Genomic DNA, 21,202 nt, shown 5'->3' on the forward strand with positions numbered 1-21,202 from the left:
TCCAAATGTCACTTTCTCAGTGAGGCCTTCCACAGCTGTCCCCATTTTCAATGGTATCATTCAAACACAGCTCTCCTCCTTCCCCTTCTAATTTTTTCCATAGGATCTACATCACCTGTTATAGTATGCACTGCACCTGTATGGGTTTGCAAGACTACTCTCCTTAGAATGTAAACTCCATGTGGGCAGGGCTTCCTGCCCAGCACACAGTTGGCCCTCCTATATTTGTGGAGTGAATGTGGTCAGGTAGAATAAGAGATGAGCATTTTATGCTGAATACCAAAATGTGGTGGAGTACACGCAGAGCCCCATGACTGGGAGATGCCAGACAGCAGGGGTGTGGGTGCGATGGGGCAGGGTGAGCAGGGAGTTGAGAGTGAAATTAAATCCTTCGAGAAGTTTGAGATGAAGAAGAGGAAAGAGATTGGGCACAAGCTAGAAAGAGTGAGGGGTTGTTTGGGTTTTGTTCTCTTGTTTACGTTGGTGAGAGAAATTAGCTGGGAATATGGAATTATTGGGGGGGGGGATGTCATTTGTTGAGAGACAACTAACGGAAGCTGGCCCTGAGAAAAAGGAAGGATGGCACCATTCTAGCTAAATTTGGAGGTGTGGAGACCAGACCAGTGAAGGAATGCTCACCCATAGCCTTTCTTTGCTCTGTGAAACTAAAATCTTTCCAGCCTGTGAGATGGAGGGAGGGCCCAGGTGGCCTGGGACTGAAAATTTAGGGAAGCGTGGTGAGTGTTTCTATGAGTGGGAGTCTGGACTCAGACTCCCCCGATGCTGCTTAGGTTTGAGACTCCCACATGAGGAGCTCGTGGTGGACTTTAATAATAATAATAATAAGGGGGTGCAGAGTGGGAGACAAGTGTCAAACTTAAAAGTGCTACCGGGAGTTTTACTACTTTAAATATTTGCTAGGCGACTTAAGCGGGCAGGGGCAATTTGAAACGGTGTACACTGCAAACAACGCGGGGATGAGCGCCTCCACACTGGTTAAACTCATTACCTGGGGAGATATATGTGTGCGCGCGAGGGTCTGCACATGGCCTGGGACGGCCCGGGGTGAGGGCACGTGGAGAGAGAGGAGGGAGCCCGGGAAACTACTGGGAGGAGATGAAACGAGTCGCAGACGCAGCTGGATCCGGAATGTGTGGGCTTAAAGCATTGACCGGCATTTCTGCTGGATTCCCGTTATTTCCTGTGTAAATCCTTCATTTTGGACGGTTTTGCAGCCCGGCCTCGGCAGCTTGGTCCTGGGCCCTCGGGTTCCCTCAGAAGAAGGGTGTCAAAGGGCACCCCCTCCCTGGGTTCAGCCATCCTGATGGGGGCCTTGCCGAGCTGCCTTCCAAACCCAGCGCGCCGTTTGTCACCTTGCCTCCCTCTCCGCCTCTCTAGGCGCCATCCGCACCCAGCGAGGTTAAGAACTAAACGCTTTAACTTTGGAGGAGCTGTAGGAGATCCAAGAGGGCCACGTGCGGGCCGGATCCCATTTTTCTGGGAGAAAAGAAGCCGGGTGGGGCCAGACACCCGGGCCCTGGAAGCATCCGCGCCGCCTCCGGAAGGCCCGCGCCGGTACCTGGAGCAGATGAGAGCCCAGTTCTCGGCCAACGTTGTCCAGGGGGCTGGTCCGACTCGAGTGACCCCATGCCTCGCCGAGCCCTGTGGAGACGCAGAGATGCCCTTTAGCGATGGGACTCCGACCCAGCGGGCACTTTGAGACTGGTCTGGCGGTTGTGTCACACGCGCATCTCGCACACAAGACCTCATCCCCTCGGGGCTCCCCACCACCAGGACCGAGAGGACCTACGAGCTGGTAAATTTCGCCCGGTTCTCTCAGCTTCTAAAGGGTCAAGCAGAGGTCAAAGTCCCTCTCTGGGACGAGCGTGGGCTTCTTAGGGACCGCAGGGCCCTGACTGAGTGTCCCCCTGGCGGGACCCCAAGTAGCCGAGTTTGGGGACAGCCTGAAGGGGCCTCGACACCGCACCCCAGCAACAACTTTTGCGTAGGTCCATTACTGCGCTGAGGGAGGTGGGGGACACTATTTCTCACCCAAAGTTTCATCATCATCCTCATCACGAGGCAAGGATGGCCACACATCCAGCAAATGCCGCTGCCTGCCCGGAGCGGGCGCGGCAGGCCAGGTCCAGCTGGTCCCTAGTGGGCCCTCTGATTGGCTGCAGGGCTCTCCAGCCATTTTTCTCCCCTTCGGCCTCTGACTCTCATCTCCTTCGGAAAAATCCGTTCGTTCGCGGCATGGCTCCCAGTACCATTATTCCCGCGCAGTCCTTCTTGCTCTGCCCTTCCCCTCCTAGCCCCGGCCTCACCCATCCTAAGCTCACCACCCCCACCAAAAACCGCACTGGCGCTCTTGAAATCAGTTACTTTCCGGTGCTGACACCATCTCAGCACTATTTTCGTTCCCTTCTGGATAGAGAATCCGTTTCTCTACTGTCCTCGTATCATCGATTAACAAAGACAGCCGTTTCCTCTCCTCGGTTGCTACCACGTTAAGATCTTTTCAGGCTTTGCCACAAATCATTTCTCTGGTGATGCCTAAAAAGTAAAACTCCCTGGGTGCCCGTGGCTGATTTTTTAAAAATTAATATGGAGTCTACTATAGTACCTGTTTGCGGAAAGAAAATGAAAAATAAGGCAGAAGAAACTTCCCGAGACCAAAGTTAAACTAATTATAGGTACTATCTTTTAACAGTGTTGCTGCTGAAATTAAACTAGGTAGTTAAACTCTTTTATGCTTACACCATTAAACAAGTTTTAACATGACCCAAAAAAGGGCTGATTTGCTGATTTACTAATTACGGGGAAATTACTACGATGTACATAAAGACAAACACACTCGCATTGTAATGTGGGGGTGGGGGCGGATCTTTCAGAATAAAACAAGGAGTTGGACTCTTAAAATGTGTTGGCCAGAAGCTGCTTCCTAAGCAAGCGATCAAAACCCTGGTAACGAGTCAACGTGAGCGCCCCTTAAGCTCGAATAGGGTCTTTCTGGGTGTTTGCACATCTAAATAAATCTAACGATTTCCCCAGCGCTCTGCAAACACCGCCGCTCCCCGCCCGCGCCCGACTCCTCTCCCTCCCTCGCGTCTCGCCGACCCCTCCGGGCTCTTTAGCCCGCCCCAGTTTCCCTCCCTAGAGTGACTGCACTGCCCTGATTCCTGTGGTCCTCCTGGACCATTCCAGAGGGCCTCTGCCACAGCCTCCTGTACACACCCTTTCGCCTTGTCACCTTCCCTCGCTCCTCCCGTCTCAGCCAAGTTATCTTCGTTGGTTTCCGGCACGACATGCATGTTTTCATCCCTGCTCACACATACCGACTCAGAAGAAGTGGCAAGAGGGGTTGGCTGGGGAGGCCGTACAGGAGAAGGGGAGAGTCAGCCGGGGACGCGGGTGGCTCTGGCCCCTTGGACGCTGTGGGCCCAGCCAAAGGCCTAAAAGCCCACAGCTTCGCGGGGGCGAGGAGCCGGCAACTTCTGAAATCACAGCTCCCAGAAGGGTGCGAAGCCTGCGCTTAAGGCCTCCAAGCGTCTTTATCCTAAAATTATGAAGGTCCCCCAAAGCGGCTGGGAGACCCCGGGATCGGCATCCCGACCCGAAGCGTCGGAAAGCGCCCCGGCTGGACCCGGGGTTAAGCACTGGTTCCGAACTCCGCGCCGGCCCGGGCTGTTCGCGCTCTCGGGTTGCGGCCTCATTAGTATGCGCCTAGGAGGGGAGAATCAGACTTCGCCGCAGGTTAATAACCAGCCGGGCGGCGCAGGTTAACTGGGGCCTCCCTCGCCCTCTCCTGCCCCTCGCCCCCCTTTTAAGGAACCTTTTGCTTTCACGGAGCATTGCCTTCTCTTTATGTCCCCGGTCGAAATGGCCGTCACACGGTTATGTCTGGGTTAATGTTTTATGCGAGGCTGGCAGCGCTCGTCTACCTGCGTGCTTTCCTGACCTCACACTAGGGCCGAGCTTGCCCTTCCGCCTGCCCAGGACACCTCCCAGACCCCGGGCATGGGTCCCGCCTCCCGAAAACCCCGCAGTGGGTCAGAGACCCTTGTCCCCGGACCCCTCTCCTCCTGCCTGCGGTGACGCGCTCCCGCACCCAATTTCAGTTGGCGAGGAGGGTAAGCTGAGATTTCGTTTCTGCACTTGACCTACCGCAGAAAATTCGCAAATCCTTTGATTGTCTGTTTAAAAGGAGGAGGAAACCAGCTCCCTTTGCGGCAGGATTACAGTGGGAACAAGATCTAAAGATTCTCTTGTAATTCGGTGAGGCCGAGGGAGCGGGGTTTTGCAAAGGAAAAAAGGAGCTCTGTGAGGGAGGCGATAACTAAATCGGGTTTTAGACAAAAGGATTTTCCCCAGCTAAAGTGGCCGAAGACAAAGGAAAACATAATCTATTTTGGAAGATTTCCAAGATATGCCACATTAACCTCAGCAGATAAATTTTGCTTCTCCCCTCCCCCTCCTCCCTTCAAGTCTAGTTTATCATATTTACATAAGTAGTATTAGAAGAGATGTATCTATTATGGATCTAAAAGGCTGGCTCACATTTCATGTGAAAACCCGGGCGAAGTTTCACTGTTGCTTTACCCTCGGTGCGCCGTTGAGCCATTTCCATTTAAATACCCCCCTGACCCAAGGATTACCTCAATGGACTGACTGCACGGGTTTTGTAATTTCCTGAAAATGAGATTTCGATTTATAAAACAAGAAACCAATTAGTAACCAAATGAGGCGAAGTAGATCCAGTAAAATTGACCTAATCCCACAGGCACAATTTAGGCCCGTTCTTGGCGAATGAATGATGAGCCCCCGTCTAGCGTGAGCTCAAAGCATCATCCAGCTGTGTTATTGCAAGCAGCAAAAATAAATTGATCGACCCTTTCCTTCGGAATGAATTTCATACCCTTGACAAAATATAGATTACAGACCCGGCATCATCACCTCCCTCTCTCAGACAGGAAGAAGAGGAAGAGAAGGGCTTATGCTACTGTTTTTGTTTTGTTTTGTTTTGAATAAATAAACACTATAGCTCAGGAGAAATGTGTCCTCCTTGCAGTCGTTCCCGGAACCTTCAGCTCCCGGACTGGTCGCTCTACATGTGCCTTTTAGGCAACATGGGGAGGGGAGGGGGCTGGAGGAGCTGTCCCATGACCAGACCACAACTTGGTGACTGAGTCAGGAAAAGGCCTCAGTGACCGCGCTCCTAACTCGGGTCCTGAGGGCTTTGGCTCAGCCGCCCAGGGTTTCGGCAGGGCCTGCGCGGCCTCCTCAGGGTCCAGTAACCGAGCGGTCTTCGTGTTAGGGCTCCGGGAGCCCCAGCGGCTGGGCTCTCTGGGGACGAGAGGGACGGAGATGGGGCGCCCTTAGCCGAGACCTAGGGCAGGAGCCGTCCCGGGTAGGGGGCAGGGGACGGGGGCGGGGAGGCTGCTTCGCGCACCTGTGTGCACAGCCCCCACCTTGGGCGCTGGGGTCCTTCCAGTTCGCCGCCCCCTCTGGCCACCTGGCAGGTGTGGCGGACCTCCTGAGGGCGTCGATGGCCCCACTGGGCCACGCTTTGTCCCACGCAGCAGCCTGCGCCCACCGTGTGTGTCTGCGTTCGGCAATGGCCCTGCGTGCCATGCCCTCCCCTGCCTGCCTCCGAGCGCCCAGGTCGCGCCGGGGGAATCCACTAACGCTGGTGCAAATCTGGGGTGGAAACGGATGGCCACGGCGCTGGCTCTCCCTCTGCGTCCCGTCCTGCTCTGGCTCGGAGCTAGGGCTGCCCGGCAGGGACCGAGCCTGCAGCCAGGTGGGCTGTCGCGCCCGGGCCCGCCACGAGAGAGCGCGACTTGTCGGGGCCAGAGACGGGCGGGGTTCGGCCAGGTCCCAACTAAACCAAGGGGCGAAAACACACATGGCGGTGACAAGAGTGCCCGGCGTGGCGGCAGAGAAACATCAAGCGGTGTCATCCAGGACTACAGGGTTTTGAGTGTGGCTCGGGCGGGGCGATGCCACCGCTCCAGAGGCAGGCGCGGCGAGGCACAGCCAGCTCGGGCTCCGCTGGGCAGCCGGGCCTCCGACGGCAGCGGCTCAAGGCGCAGAGCGCGGCTGGTCCTGGGGCCGCGGTTCGGGCAGCACGAGGGACGGCGGGCGCACTCCCGCACTGCCCGGCCCTTCTCCGGGCAGGCAGGAGGGGATGTCCTGGATCCCCGGGAGGGCGGAGAATGGTCGGGCGTGGGGAACGAGGGGACAGCGTGCGGAAGCTGCGGCCCGCAGAGCCAAGGCTGGCCGGGCGCCGGCTGCAGCGGCGGGAAGAGAACGGGCCGCGGTAGAGGAGCCCCGTCCGCTACGGGTTTCCGGCCGTGCAGGCGGCCTGGCCGAGGCTTCGACAAGGTCACCGTCCTTGACCTGGTCGAGGGACCGATGTCGAACGACTGTGCAAGAGCCGCCTGCCCGAGGGGGCTACCTGCGGAAGAAGTTTTGCTCCGCAATTCTCAGACGGTTTTAGTAGTTTCTGATCAGCAGACCCATTGCTAAATAATAGAGGTTTCCCCTCCCCCACACAAAATTTCAAATTCCATGCATCAAGGACCCGCAATGGGTGAACAGCTAAAATCTCAAGGTGTTACCTGGGTCTTAACCGCATTCTCTTGAGAAATTTCCTGGGCCAACTAAGAGAGAAACACAGCGAGGATCCATGGGTTCTGATTCTATGTCCACAGTTGTGGCTGCAAAAGCTCGAAGCTGCCAAGATTTCCCCAGAATTGAAACATTACCCCGCTAGAAATCAGGTTTGTCCTCTAGAAATATAGCCTGATTTCAGCGTCAGGTGGGTGATTGTACCCGGCTTAAAAGCATCCCACCATAGCTTATGATACCCTGTTTTTGTTATTTTGTTATTGGTTTTATTAGTGATCGCTCCCTTTAAAGAGAAAAAGTATTTTTTCCATTGATCTGATCTACAATTTCTAGCACATAAATCTGCCTTGCAAATGCTTTGCACGGAGGTTAGTTCTGCACTCTACGTTTTATGTCAACATCAAAACTGGAATTAAACACAGAAAACCAGCGTGGAGCGTAAACTGCGCTTAAAGTCTTTTAAATGAGAAAAACTTCTGTAAGAAAATAAACATGGAAACCTAATGCTCAATCATTTCCCCAAGCAGCAAGAAAAACAGCCTTAAATCACTCATCCACGTGGGAAATGGGACCTTTTTTTCTCTTTCACTTCTCAGCCTCAAAAAATATAAAGCGATTAAGGATTTCAATCTTGAGGTGAATATTATAGAAAGGGTCTGTGGAGGTTTGTTTAATCATGCTTGTCCTCCCAGCTTTTGTAAAGACTCTCCTTCCTGCATGGTTACTCCAATTCTGTGAATATTTTTATTTTCCCAAGACATCTTGACAGTGAAATGGTAGTGTGACGTTACCAAGATTCTGAATGGCTATAGATTGGAAAACATGTCTGATCTTTTCAAGGGATGTTCTGCAAGCCACTACGCCCCCCCCCCCAAAACTGTATTGTATCTGGAGAACAAATACATATTTCTTTTTAGTTAAATTTGTCCTATTTTGCACACAAAGTCATCATCTTTTTTTAAAATCCTGCCTTTCTGACTTTGATAATACCAAAGACACATACATTTCTAGATGACTCAATTTTTCCTTTGCAAGTCTGTTTTAGAATAAAATATGTTACCAAATGGGAGATATGCTTTTTTAATGATTTCACAGTAATCTTACCTGAGTTTTATTTTTTACTATGAATCTACAATCTAATGCTTTATTCTTAATTATTCCAGGCACCCAAGTCCCATTTCTCTGTTCTCTCTCTTTCTCATTTTTCCCTCATCAGCTCAATTTTATCTACTCAGATAATTTAAAGCTGAAGTTTGCCTTCAGACAAGGAATCTACTAGACCATGGGCGGGAAAAGCTGTATTCAGCAATTGAGAAAGCAGGGGAATCAGCTATATTTAAGAATTTTTTTTAATTTTTTCAAATATAAGTATGGAAGGACTTTTTTTTTTTAATGATTTAAGCCTTTTGGGATTACAGAGCATTATAGATGATATGTAATATGAGCAAAAATAGTGGAGTTTTACAGTCATTGTTATGCCTATAACTAAGATATTGCTAAATTTATGATTATTTTAGATTGTACACTTTGCAAATCCATATGTTACGTGTGATAAATGCTTACCATGATGAACTAGCTATCTTTATCCCATCCTTAAAACAAAATTTTATTGAAGACCTACTATGTGCTAGGATGGCATCAAGATAGACGTCAAAATGAACTTCAACTTCAAACAAATTCTTTCCATTTTTCCTCACTAAAAAAGACCCCCCACATAAGGTGGTCAGTTCCCCCCACTGCCATGGACCCAATCTTGTCCACCCTCTGCCTTCAGTCAACAGCTGAACCCAAATCTGGCACCCTCTGCAGGTTGTGCCAGGTTCTGCAGCTTGTGATTAGTTCACTCCTTTGAAAGCTGTTGGCTTTTTTGTTTGTTGTTGTTGTTCTTTAATATTTTAAAGGGCTGTGTTTGGGTTTTGGGTTTTTGAAGCTAATCTATCCTCACAATTAAAACCTCATCCGGAGAAGCCAGCTGTTCGGATGACCCTGTCTAACTCGCCGGGTGCAGGCTGCAGGTGAGTTATGAGCTCGACAGTAGCTGGAGAAATAAATGATGTGCCCAGAGTTCACACATCGTCCATCCCCTCCTCCCCATAAACTCACACTCAGCCGTAGAAGAAGGGAGAGGCGGGAGGAGCCCTGGGCCCAGGACTCGGGAGGAAGGTGAGGGGGCTGCAGAAAGCACAGTCGCCCTTAAAGTAGCCACAGGGGACCGGCCTGGCCACCAAGGGGACTCCAGCAGGAGCTCCACCAGCTCTTGCTTTAAAAATAACGAGAAGTTGGCTGAGAGAGCTTATTTTGCTCGTCCTATTTATTTATCACGCGAGTTATAATTTGTGGAGTTAGCACTTAATTAAACAAGAAAGCTTGCTCTCTTAAAAACACAACCAAACAACAAAACAGCCCGATCCCCTCTGGCGGCGCCTGCCCGGGGTCTGCAGGACTCCGAGGAGCGCCTCTGGCCCGGCGACTCCTTGGGCGCTGCGGTCCCTCTCTGTGCCCGCCTCGGCACGGCGACCCGCTCTTCTTTTCCTCCCGCGATTACTCGCAGCCCCACAAGCAGCACCATATGCTTCTTCTGATCAAACAGCGAGCGACATCGGCACCGATAATTGACGAGACCCGCTAGAAATCACGCAGAAAGGGAGCCCACTGAGACCGCTAATAATCCTGTTAGAACAGCGCGGCCAGCGGAGTTCGCAATAGCTTTATTTTTATAAAGTAGGCGCCGACAGTATCAAAGACAACGAGATCTCTTTTTTAAACAGAAGGCGGTGTAGCATAATAGTAATTTTCCCACCCGCAATTCTCAGCACAGTCTGAATGGGAAATATGGTTTTGAATATATAAGTTCCCCCTCCTTTTTTCCTTTTTTTTCCTTTTCTTTCTTTTCCTTTTTTTTTTTTTCTTCAACTTTTCAGGTACTTTAGGCTTTGATTCCTCTCCTCCTGGGTGTCCAGGGTCAGATGAGATTGTTTAAGGAACTGCTTTAAGATAAAACGACTATAACACTACTTAGAGTTTGGGAGTAAAATGGAACTACAATTTGAAAGTTTCCCTTTATGGCCCCTGACTAATTCGGGGCATGTTTTGCAAGATTTTGATTCGGATAATAACTTTTAGTCCTGATGGAGGAAAGTGAAACTCCTAGCCCAGTCACGACCATTTCCTTCCCCTTAAGAGAAAACAACAAACCCCAAACATCCCAGATCAACAATAACAGAAACTCCCCAGGTCAAATAAGAAGTTCTGGTTTGTAAATAAACAGAGTTCTTTCTCCTGGATTTTCGTTGGTTCGTTGAGAATTGTCTCCTTTGCATTTCCAAATTCCCCTCCCCCAGCAAAGACATATCTAAAATATTTTTTTTAATCTGTTTATGTTATTTGAATATGGGTAAAGGAAAGGATGGGGAAGCGAGAAGTGTCCTTTTCCCAGTGAGTGTAAATGTTTTATACAGGACACTGTTCTTCACTGTTCTGTGAAAGCTGCTGTGTCCTCACTCAGTGAATCCTGATAATCTAAATACATGTTTTAAATCATGTCAACAGCTCAGCTCTTCTAACTTCTAGGTCTTATAAGAAAATTGCCCCAGGATTCATTTGCCAACCTGCCACCCAGAAGACATTTTCTCAGTGGGCTAGCCATCTCAATTCAATCTTATGTTTTGGGGGACTAGCTTCCTATCTCAGAGATGATATCAAGCCCAGAGTTGCAAATCACCAAGCCCCAGAGTTAGTTTCAGAATCTGTGAATGTCTCAAAAACTCAGAATAAATTTCCTATAAGCCATCAAGAGACTGGGTAAATTCAGGGCATATTTGTTCATGAATATGTCTGCTCCTCATTTGTGGAATTAAAGACATAGAGAAAAATTGTTATCTAGCTTAGCTAGCTCCATGTACACGGGCCTATCTATACGGTAGCAAAAATACAAGCATTTGGCAGTGCTCCTCCTTCCTGCTAGATACAATTCTAACAAGAGGAATAAAAAAAGAAAGTCGTGTTTGGATTAGTACTACTTTCAATTGAGCCCAGTACCTAAGTGTTGACAAAGGCACCGTTGGGCTGCTTCCCAACCAAACATATCTGATGGACTGAAGAGAAAGTATTAATGGGGAAGTAGAAAAAGCCACAAACAGGCAACAGGAATCCTAAGTTCAGAGAGGTCCGTAGTCAAGCAGCCACTCTAAACTTCCCTCTGCAGAGAGTCTGTGTGTAAGCATTAATGTACTTCTCTGCCCAGCGGTGCAGGCTCACTTACTGTCTGGCAAATCCCCTACCCTTCTGCCTTTGAAATTCCATCTGGGCAAAGTCACTTACCTTCTGGGAACACTACTCTCATTTTGAGATAGCTGGTCGTGAGTCTGATTATGGATGCTTTGTCCAGCTGCGAGGTGATAGCCGAGGGCAAAGGCAATAATTTTGCCAGTTCATAAAATTCACTGTTTTCCTTCTCCCTCCTAGTCCGGGCAGCATTTTTGGACTTCTCTTTCATTGTGTCTCGTTCCCCCTTTCTTCTTACCACATAAGCTCCACAGATTCATCCAAAACCAAAAAATAAACTTTCAATTAGAGATCATATTTAGCAAAAACATAAAGCATACTTCGAATGTAGAGACTGGAGTCTTGGCTTCCGTGTACCGAGGGTAGTAAAAGACCAACGCGGCGAACAGAAGATACTTTCTTTAAAAACGCGGGATGCGAGCGTAGGAAAGCTGCTGATCGGCGGCAAGCTGGGCAATCCTAGGAGTGTCTGGGTATCAAATGCCGGCGAGATCCCCGAGGAGCCAGCCTTTTCTTCTGTTCCGCGCTGCGAACCCCGGTCCTCGGAAAATCGACATAATCATCCCCGACGTTGGCGCTTCAGTCCCGTGGCATTTGAGATGGCTCTGAGCCCTTTGGGAACAACCGGAATGCCGGACACCTCTTTCAGGCCACTGTGAAGACAACAGCATCAGAGCATAAGAGATCGGCGGCTCCACGATCACTCATGCCCTCGCCCGAATTCCCAAAAACGGCCGGCAAGGGCCTCGGCGCGCCTCGGCTTTCCTCGCCAGGCTTGCCAGTGTTTTTGTTTGTTTTTTTAAGATATGGAGAAATCACAGCGAGACTGAGGCCCTGCAAATAATGCTCGCATTCCCTCACCCATGCCAGCCACATTCTCCAGGGCCCTGGGGAGTTGCCCAAACAACACAACGCATATTTTTGAAGACCCTTAGGAGACCCTCGGCCGCCGGGCCCCGTGCCCGCGCCCAGGCCAGACGCAGCCCCCGCCCCAGGTTTCTGCAAATCAGAATTCCTCCAGGGCGCGGCGAGCGCCCTTCGGTCCCCCTGCGCTGGCGGATCTGGAACGTGACTACCTCTCTGACTTGACTCTCCAGTCTCAGGGATTCCTCAAAAAGTGGCACTTACACATCAAGTCCCTCGGGACTCCCGAGGCAACCCGGGGCTCTCCCTGCCCAGCAGGGGCGGCAACACGTCGGGCACGGCCGCGCCAGGTTAACAGGTGGCACATTCAGGACAGCCCCTCGCAGGCACCGAGGGTGGGGGGTGGGGGTGGGGGTGGGGGTGGGAGGCGTCCCGGCCTCTCCCCCTCCGCCGTGGAGCTGCGGGCGTCCCTGGGAGGGCGCAGGGTGTCTTCCACTTCACCTACCTTCAGTCCCCGCTGGCGGCCAAGGGTGCGGAGGCGCCCACCTCTTAATTCTACTCATGCCTACCGTCCAACTAAGCCACTCCGCCGGCCTCTCCGCTTCCCACCGGCAGAGAGGAGCAGAGCGCGCCCTGGCTCCCTTTTCTTTTCTTGGTCATGAATTGGGGGAGGGGTGCGTGCGAGAAGGAGGGGGATGTGGGCTTTGGGACGGGTGAGGTTGTTTTAGAATCCTCCTCCTCGGTAGTTGCTACGAAGCCAATATTATTCCTAATTGGAAGCCGAAAACGCCCCCCTATAACTTCTTTATAGCTTACGGCGTTTAGCTTCAACTTCACTCCTTGGCTCCCCCTCTCCCGCCCTCCCTTGATGCCACTCACAAACCTCCTCGCCTCCGATTGGCCCGGCGCGCCCCGAGGCGCGGCGCTCATTGGCCGGCCGGGCTGAGTGACGCGCGCACGCCCCGCGCCGGCCCTCCGCGCGGCCCCGCTCTCGGCTGGCCCCCTGGCTACCCGCGTGGCGGTCCTGCTACTACCGAGCCCCGGGCACCCGCGTCCGCGCTGCCCTGCAGCCGCCGCTGCTCCCGGCCTCCCAGGCCTCGCGGCCGATGTGCAGGGCCCGCGCTCCCTGGGGTCGAGTGGCTGCGCTTTCAGCCCTGAGCGCCGGCCCCGCGGTGCCGGGGGCGCCCGAAAGCTGCCGAGGTCGGGCCAGGGAGCTGGGGCTCCGGGTCAGAGAGGCAGGAGTCACCTAGACTGCGGGCGTGGGGCGCCCAAAGGCCGAGCTGGCGGCCGTGCCCTTCCGGGGGGCAGGTTGGCGGGCCCAAGGCCTGCGCAGGGTCGGTATCGGGCTTTATTTTATCTTTCACGTTTCTCTGAAACCACAACGATACCGAATTCATCACCAGAGGAGATAAATATACCTGTCTTTAAATTAACCTTAACGAGGAGCGTCTTTTTCGATATGGGTCGAGTTTGGGGGCAGATTTGTTCACCCTGGAAAGCTCAGCGGAGGAGCTTTCCTATGGAGAGCAGATACGGGACCCGGGAACAAGAGGTTACATTTCAGGCCAAAATAGATTAGGTAGAGTGGTAGATATATAGATAAATATCTCACAACAAGCCATTTTCTTGAACGTAAGTGAAGACCATTTGATGGGTTTTGTTTCAGGAAACCAAAGTCCAACATGAATATTCCTTACAGAAAGGATGTAATCTGCGCGAATGAATTTCCAACATTCACCATTCCCCAACAGGAGCTGCTTAAACAAACGCTTGTAAGTATCATTGCTGACAAATTATATTTAAGAGACCCTCTGATTTGAATCTCCCTTCTGTCATCTGAGGAAAGACAACAGATAGCAACGGGAAAAAGTTGACTTGTCCTCCCCTCCAAGACAATTAATGTCGCTTTCGAGTCACTCCCTACAGACGCGCTTCCCGGCTTGTTTTTGGTGCTGCTGGTGACCACGATTCTGCTCCTGGAAGTGCACTTAGGAGGCAGTTGTTTCATGGACGATGAAAGACAGTGAGAACGCCCATAATGTTGCCCTCGTCCTCTCGTCGTGGTGCTAATTGCCGCCAAGAAAACATATACTCTGAAGAAGGGTGTGTGCCATTCTGCCGATATTCGGGACAATTTTAAGAGTGTTTGTTCAAAAATACAGACATCTGCCACCTCCTTGCCGCCCGATGGCAGTAAGCTCGCAGAAGGACAACGGGAGCTTTCTGGGGGTATTTACACATCTGGGGAACACCTGGCAAGAGGAGGTGAACGTTCTAGATAGAAAGAATGAGAAAAAATAACTAAACATAGAGATTTTAGCAGGTGTTTCAAAACCGGAATCCAGATAATGGGCTCTGATCTAGAAGAAGTCATTTCCCCAGAGGCTGTACTCACTTACAGACCTTGCTCTGCGCTGGTTCCGAGCACCAAGTGATGCACTTTTAGCAAGAGATGAGTAGGAATACAGAGAGAGATGTACTGTGGCTCCCTTGGACACAAGAGTCCAGAAAGACCAGATAAGGTCAAGTTAACTACTACATGTAAAGAGAGGGGTGTGTGTTTGGACAGGATGAAAGAACCTTCCGTGACCTTCTTTCCCCCACCCCCACAACCTAGACAGATCTTAGGGGTAAAATGGAGCGGCCAGGCGAAGCAAAGACACTTTAGGGTAAGAAGCGGTTTTCTATTCGGGCTGTGTTCTAGAAAGGATTTCAATTCACTTGGCGGTTACTGTAAACCGTATTTCTACTTCCAACAGCGCGCAGGTGTGTGAGCGCCTTTTCGGGTCCTGGGACTCTCTGGGGCATCAGGCAGTGCCCGGCTCCCCAGACAGGGCGCGGTTCACACGGACGAAAGGCTGTGTTGTGCCTTCAGAAGCAAGATGGGCAAAATGAGTATGAAAATCTTCACACCGAAGACGACATCCTGGGGGACCAGGCGGGCTGCTCCAGGGTCCCAATGAGGCTCAGTAGTCGATGAAGCGAGTAGATACCGTTTAATAAACAAAGTGAATGCACGGCCATGTGAGGACAGCCCCTCGCTAAGTCCTCCGCACACAACTCTCTGAGCCGCGTTTACCGAGAGAGTAAATTAGCATGGCGACGTAACACCTGTTTTTCTAATCTTTGAACCTAGGCTGGAGCCGGAATGCGGCTCCTTCACTCCCCCGCCCGGGTGCTGGGGACCGGCCTCCCACCCTCCCGGCGACCCCGCCCGCCGCCCCGCACGAGCCTCGTGCCAGCTGGGGGGGGGGGGGGAGATGAACCAGAACCTCAGGTGCCTCCCACGTGTTTGGAGAATTTCTGTTCGCCTCTAGCATGAGAAATTTTAAATCCGTTTCTTAAGGCGAATCCTACCCATCTCTTTGCCAGTGTAAGGGGAAAAGCCCCAGAAAGGAAAGAGACGGGCACATGCGACGCACTAACACCAAAAGGGAATACGGAGAGAGTCTAGGCCTCCTCCTCCTTGCGCCGGGGCCTCAAAATGTAGCCCTCTGGCCCTCAGGCACTGTCTACGCGGCCCGGGACGCGATTCCTAATGCGGGAAGAAACCGGAGTCTATCTATAAAGAATCTTCCTTCTCCACCCCCTCTCCCCCCATGACCAAGGAGGGCAAACAGCCTGAGTGAAGGCAATATTGTGCCCCTGGGATTCTCTCCCACCTCCCGGGCAACCCTGGATGCTGCCCGCAAGGAGCCCGCCCTCAGCGGCCGGGTCGCCAAGACGAGCAGGCGCCCAACGCTCTAGTCCCGGAGGCAGGGCGCGCCCACCGCGGCCGAGTCAGGACCGCCACGCCGGTGCGCGCGGAGGCCCGTGCGCTGCGCGCGTCCGCAAGGAAGAGGAGGGGGCCTCCGAGGGCCGCCCGACCCCTCCCAACATCAGGCAAAGTCCAGACTAGAGATGCTGAACCCTTGGGTTGTAAAAGGACTAGCGAACGCCCAGCGGAATTCTGGGGCAAACCGCCGAGCCAGGTTTCCGCGCGCAGCCCCGACCAGGGCGCACCGTGCCGGCGACCTCTGCTCGGGCGCAGACCTCTCTCCTGCCTTCCGGTAACTCCTCTCTGCGCCCTGCTTCTTGAGCATCTTGTCAAAACCAGAGTGATTTCTGTTTCTCTCTTTGCCCCTCAAAACATGCTTTTTTTGTTTGTTTTTTAAAGACTGCTAGGGGAGCACACATGCAGTTTTACACGCCTGCACATGACATACACAATTGTGCAAAGCACACAGGCACAGATTTTACTCAATAGCCAAGGTTAAGATAAAGAATATGTTTATAATCGAGATGCAAAATCTGAAGATAGTCACAAATATCTCAGTATGTTATATCCAGATGTTCACTCTCTACCACTGGAAAGGAGAATTTGTCTAGGGAAATATTAATGTCTAAGGAAATACTAACATTTTTTCTTCTTCCATGTATCTTAGTGAATCCTGCTCTACCCCATTTTACTACCACATTTAGACGTTGTCATGTTAGGGCAGAAACACGGGCCCCTTACAACTTTGACCTGGTGGGGTGAGTCTGCTAAAAAACAAAGGATAGGAGGAACCTCCAAAAAATAGAGTTATATTTAATATTTTAAAAATTACAGTAAATATCACTTGTTTCATCAGGACGTTTTGGAAAGTATGAGATATTTTATGCACAAAACAAAACAGCCTTCTTCTGAGGTACCGCTTCTCAGGTGCCTGCCTGAATTGACCATTGAAATGTTCAAAAATTTAACTTCAGTAGTTACACACTGGGAAAAAAAAACAAAAACAGAAAATGCACCAACTTTAAAAATGAGAGTGGCTAGTGCAAGTAAAGATTTTATATAGCTTTAAAATATTCTGGATAATATTTGCAGTCGAATATAACCTTGAATAGGTCTCTGAGAAACAAGAGTGCCCCTTAACCGTTCACACTTTAAGAGAACTGAATTATTCAGACATTAACAGTGGTTGGAAAACTCCGATGCTGCGCATTCTGAGGACAAGAGCTGATGGGTGCCTGTCGCTCGCAGCGCCGGCGCTTTTCACACCTGTCCTTTCCAGAAATCGAGTTGGGGATAATGTGCGTATGTAGTTCAGCAAAGCTGGGCACAGGAGCAGGACCAAGGGGCTCAGAAACTGAAGGTGAACGTTGGTTTGCGACTGCTGGCGAAAGACAGTTTGATCGGTTTCAGAATTTCAGGCCAAATCACGCTCACGGTGTGCTTCAGGAGCGCATGCCTGGCCCGGGCTCGGCAGCGGGTGGCCAGGAAGCACCTGGGGAGGCAGGGTGGCCGGAAGGGGGCGGAGTGGGGTCAGTGGCCTCGAAAAGGGTGAGGGACGTCAGAATTGGGTGGATCCAGAGGGCGTGTGCCTTAGCCCCTTCGGCTTTGAGAGCCTTTGGATTCGGTTTCTGGGGAGTTTCCCCTTCTCTGAGCCCCAACTATGCGTCTAGCCCCTGGGAACATGTACCCGGGACTAAGCTGCGAGCGCCTGAAGAGGACCCCTAGCCCCCATACTCTAGGCGGAGTGGGTAAGGCATACTCTCACGCGGATCCCTCTAGTTCATAAACAGATGACCGGCTTCCAATCCGGCCTAACCTCAGGGTCACCTGGGGTGGAGGTGGTGGCAGAGTGCTGCTTTTAAATACGGACTCTCGGGCCCCACTGATTTAGCAACGGGAAATCCCTGTTGGACTCTGGAGTTAGCTTTCCGTTAGGTGTGGGAGGGGAGAGGGTGGTCGGAGCACCAGGCAGCTCCGGGAGGCGCAGGAGCAGGGGTGAGGACGAGCTCAGAGCGCGGAGCGCGGGCTCCGCCTCCGACAGCGCAGAGAGGGCGGCCGGACCCGCCCCGACGCCCCTGCGGGACTGGCTGGGGGCGCCGTCCGACTGAAGTCGCTGCGCCCACAGGCCCCGAGCCTCAAATAGCTGCTGCCCGAGCCCGCCCTCCCGGCATCACCCCAGGATCTCGGTAGAAGTACCTACCTCTGTGCTAGCCTGGGCCGGGAACCAAGTGTCTGGAGCATCCGGGACACATTCCTGAGTCCCACTCTTGCTGGACTCATCACCTCTGGGTCCGGGACAGGGGGATCTGCCCTTGAAAATCTGGGCGGCCCTGCTCCTAGCGCGGTGGTTTTGGAACTTAAGCGTGCACGGAAATGGCCTGGAGGGCCTGTTAAAACAGATTGCTGGTCCCCACTCCCAGAGTTTATGATTCGGCAGATCTAGAGTTGGACCCAATAGGTTCCCTTTCTAACAAGTTCCCAGGTGATGCTGGTGCACCGCCGTCAGGGAACAACACTTTGAGAACCATTGCTTTAGTCTGCTTTTTCTCAGCGTATCTTTGGAGAAGACTGTCCGCCCGGAAAAGATTTGAGGTGATAGTCCTGCTTGGGCACATGGCATAAAATGATACGCCTGTCTAGTGAGGGGAGGGGTGAGGCTCAGGGTTGTGATAGGGTGGGGTGTCTGAAGGGGGGTCATTCCTGCATTCTTAGGAATAAGGATGAATATGACCTCAGGAGAAGGGAGAGGAGGCCTGGGAACCCAGCCAGGCCACCCTTCAGTGGGGAGTTTGGCATCAGAAGGGCAGGTGAAGTGCTCAGGATACCCCCAGAAGGTTCCAAGATTCTAGCTGGGCTACAGGGAAGAAGTCCAGAGGGTTCGGGTGAATCTACCGGGGTAGGACATCGGGAAAATAGCAGATAAGCACTGGTTCTCCTTTTGGCCCTGAAACTGTTCCCTACATTGCCAGAATGCTTGAGCATGAAGGACCCAAGTGTTGGTGCAGGGGAGCTGGCCCTGGAGGGAGAGGTCCTGCCTGCGCCCCTGGGGCCTGTGAGGTGTAGGCTCCCCTCAAGCAGGGAGTGCTCCCGCCAGTGCAGGGCCACATTGGGACTTAGGACTTGGGCACTGGGACACTTTTGTCTTGTTTTTATGGGCCCCTTCCTCCATAAAAAGTATTTAAGATCATATTTTACGACGTTGGTGGTATAAAGATGAATGTAATTCAGGTTGAATTCATCTTCTTATAGGAATGGATTTCCCATTCCTAATATTTATTTTTTTCTTTTGATTATAAATTAATTAAAATTAAAACATTTTGTGAGCCTCTAAAACTATCATGGGCCCTAGGCACTGTGCCTCTTGTGACAAATGGATGAGTCACTGCTGCTCCTGGGCACACCTGGGAGGATGGGGGTCCTAGGGGTGCCTGTTCCCAGCTGCAGCTCTGAAGCCTCTTTAGGAAATCTGGAGAGAGGTTTGGTGCAAGGATATCTACCATGAGTCACAGCTGCCCTCCTGGTATGAAACCCATGGGCTCACCAGTGCTGCCACTGCAGAGTCCCTCCGCCCTGCTTAGTTATGTCCAAGGTGCCACCCTAAAGCTAGGTGGAAAATGCAAACAGATTTGGTTACCAGCACCATCTCTTATCTTAATACCTGGCTTGCTTCCTTGTTTTTTCCTTACCTGGATATCAGATTAAGTGAAATCCAATTTTAAAACACTACACAGACCAAACAAATGCATCTTGAGCTGCCGGTCAGTGTCCGCTGCTATACAACTACTTAAATTCTTATTATCTTTCTAGAGTTGCATTATGCATATTCAAGCAAACATTAAGATTGATATTTTACACACTGTTCTGCACCTCGAGTTTTTCATTTTCCATGACTGCTTCCTCATGCTTTGTTTCCTAAACATCTGTATGGCATTCCATTTTAAGAAGATATCAGTCTAATTTATTTACCATGTCCCCCACTGAGGGCATTTCAGTTGTTTCTCATCGCTATCGAAAACAATGCTGCAATGAGTAAGACTGTACACGTGTCATTTATTTACTTGTATATAAGCATAACCACAGGATGGATTCCCAAAAGAGGAGTTGCTAGGTCAAGGGTACATGGATTTGTATTCTTTTTTTTTTTTTAAAGACTTTATTTTTTCCCTTTTTCTCCCCAAAGCGCCCTGGTACATAGTTGTATATTCTTCGTTGTGGGTCCTTCTAGTTGTGGCATGTGGGATGCTGCCTCAGCGTGGTTTGATGAGCAGTGCCATGTCTGCACCCAGGTTTCGAACCAACAAAACACTGGGCCGCCTGCAGCAGAGCGCGCGAACTTAACCACTCAGCCACAAGGCCAACCCCATGGATTTGTATTCTTAACAGATATTGCCAAATTGCCCCCCACAAGAGTTGTGCCAGTTGACACTCCCACCAGCAATGGTGAGGGACTGTTTCCCCACAGCCTTGCAATGGAGAAGAGTGTAAGTTTTTTTTTCTGGCCCAAAAATAATTTTTTCTTTTATTATGGAGATTGAACATCTTTTCATGTACTGAAGGGCCTTTGAATTTCTCTCCTGTGAACTGTCTTTGCAGAAACATTTGGTGGGGGGTCCTCCTGGCTCTGAAGTGGGTTAAGGGCCCTGCTCAGGAGGAAGAGCTGGGATGTGGATTTTAATGGAGATCAGGGTTTCTTGAACTCCTGGGAGAAAGCTCTCTAGAACACTGGGAAGTGGAGACAATCAGACATACAGGGTCAAGGTTCTGGAGTCATCGACCAACATTTTTTTTCCTCATATGAAACATTTAATACACTTTAAAGCACAACACAGGAGACAAACAGGCAAATATAATTGTAATGTGTCTTCATTCAACAGATCTTCTGGCTAATTATAATCAATTATATTGTACATATGTTAACATAGTGGTTAATTTATGGATTCTGTATGTTTTGAAATTCAGTTGTCCCAAGTTGATATTTGATCAACCTGTTTTTGCATTCTACCTACAAACACATGTGGACTTGACCATAAAAACAACTCAAGCATTAACATATGCCAGCAAATCACTTCTTGTGCTTCCAACAAATAACTGGGAAGAAACAAGGGGACAGATTCACCCTGGCAGCAGTTGCACAAGAGGAAAAGCTGTAATGGTCTGGTTAAGAATCTAAATAAAAATGATATATAAGAGAAAACAGACGAAAAGAAGTGTACGGCAGACATGCAGCCTATCGTGGTTTAGATCTGCTTAGATATTTATTTTCACTCCTGGAGATCCAATAACTTATTTGTGAAGATAAATGCCATGTGATAAACTATCGTGTTTTCTCCCTGAATAATCAGACGTCACAGAAAAGAAATCATGACGGCAATGTGACTGTGCTATTCCAAACCAGACAGCAATATAAATGTGTTAACGCTGATATTAATTCTCCTTAAAATTTTAAATTTCTTATTCATTTTAAGGCTTGAGTGTGTTAGAATTATAACATAGTTTTATATCAGATGGCCCTCCCTCTTCTTTCTCTCCCCCTCCCCCCGATGAGAAAGACATGATAATGAGAAACGATTCCAGCACGAGGAGCTGGTTTAGAATCAAATGGATGCCATGGCAACTCCTGACTCCACATGACTTCTAATAACTGGCGTTTCAGTTGGAAATTGT

The 21,202-nt window shown here is 50.7% G+C and overlaps 1 protein-coding gene and 1 long non-coding RNA gene across 3 annotated transcripts in view; one reads left to right on the forward strand and one right to left on the reverse strand.

The window, feature by feature from the left end:
• The window catches only part of SIM1 (SIM bHLH transcription factor 1), a 69,208-nt gene extending 56,577 nt beyond the window's left edge, over window positions 1-12,631 (reverse strand). The window contains exons 1-3 of one of the 2 annotated variants that reach the window (XM_070556746.1): window positions 12,287-12,631; window positions 10,954-11,570; window positions 1,580-1,662 (exon numbers count right to left, since the gene is read on the reverse strand). In XM_070556746.1, coding sequence (XP_070412847.1) covers window positions 1,580-1,662; window positions 10,954-11,128 — 258 coding nt within the window. In that variant the 5' untranslated portion in view covers window positions 11,129-11,570; window positions 12,287-12,631. Of the gene's footprint in view, window positions 1-1,579; window positions 1,663-10,953; window positions 11,571-12,045; window positions 12,156-12,286 lie in introns of those variants that run through there. The other variant, XM_070556747.1, reaches the window with a different exon arrangement.
• Window positions 12,632-12,790: 159 nt separating this feature from the next.
• Window positions 12,791-14,802, forward strand: LOC139073722 (uncharacterized). Its single transcript, XR_011522709.1, has 3 exons — window positions 12,791-12,981; window positions 13,448-14,450; window positions 14,541-14,802. It is a non-coding gene; the product is annotated as an uncharacterized lncRNA (long non-coding RNA).
• Window positions 14,803-21,202: the final 6,400 nt, after the last annotated feature.

This window comes from Equus przewalskii, chromosome 9, assembly GCF_037783145.1.
Source record: "Equus przewalskii isolate Varuska chromosome 9, EquPr2, whole genome shotgun sequence".
Lineage (NCBI taxonomy): Eukaryota > Metazoa > Chordata > Mammalia > Perissodactyla > Equidae > Equus > Equus przewalskii.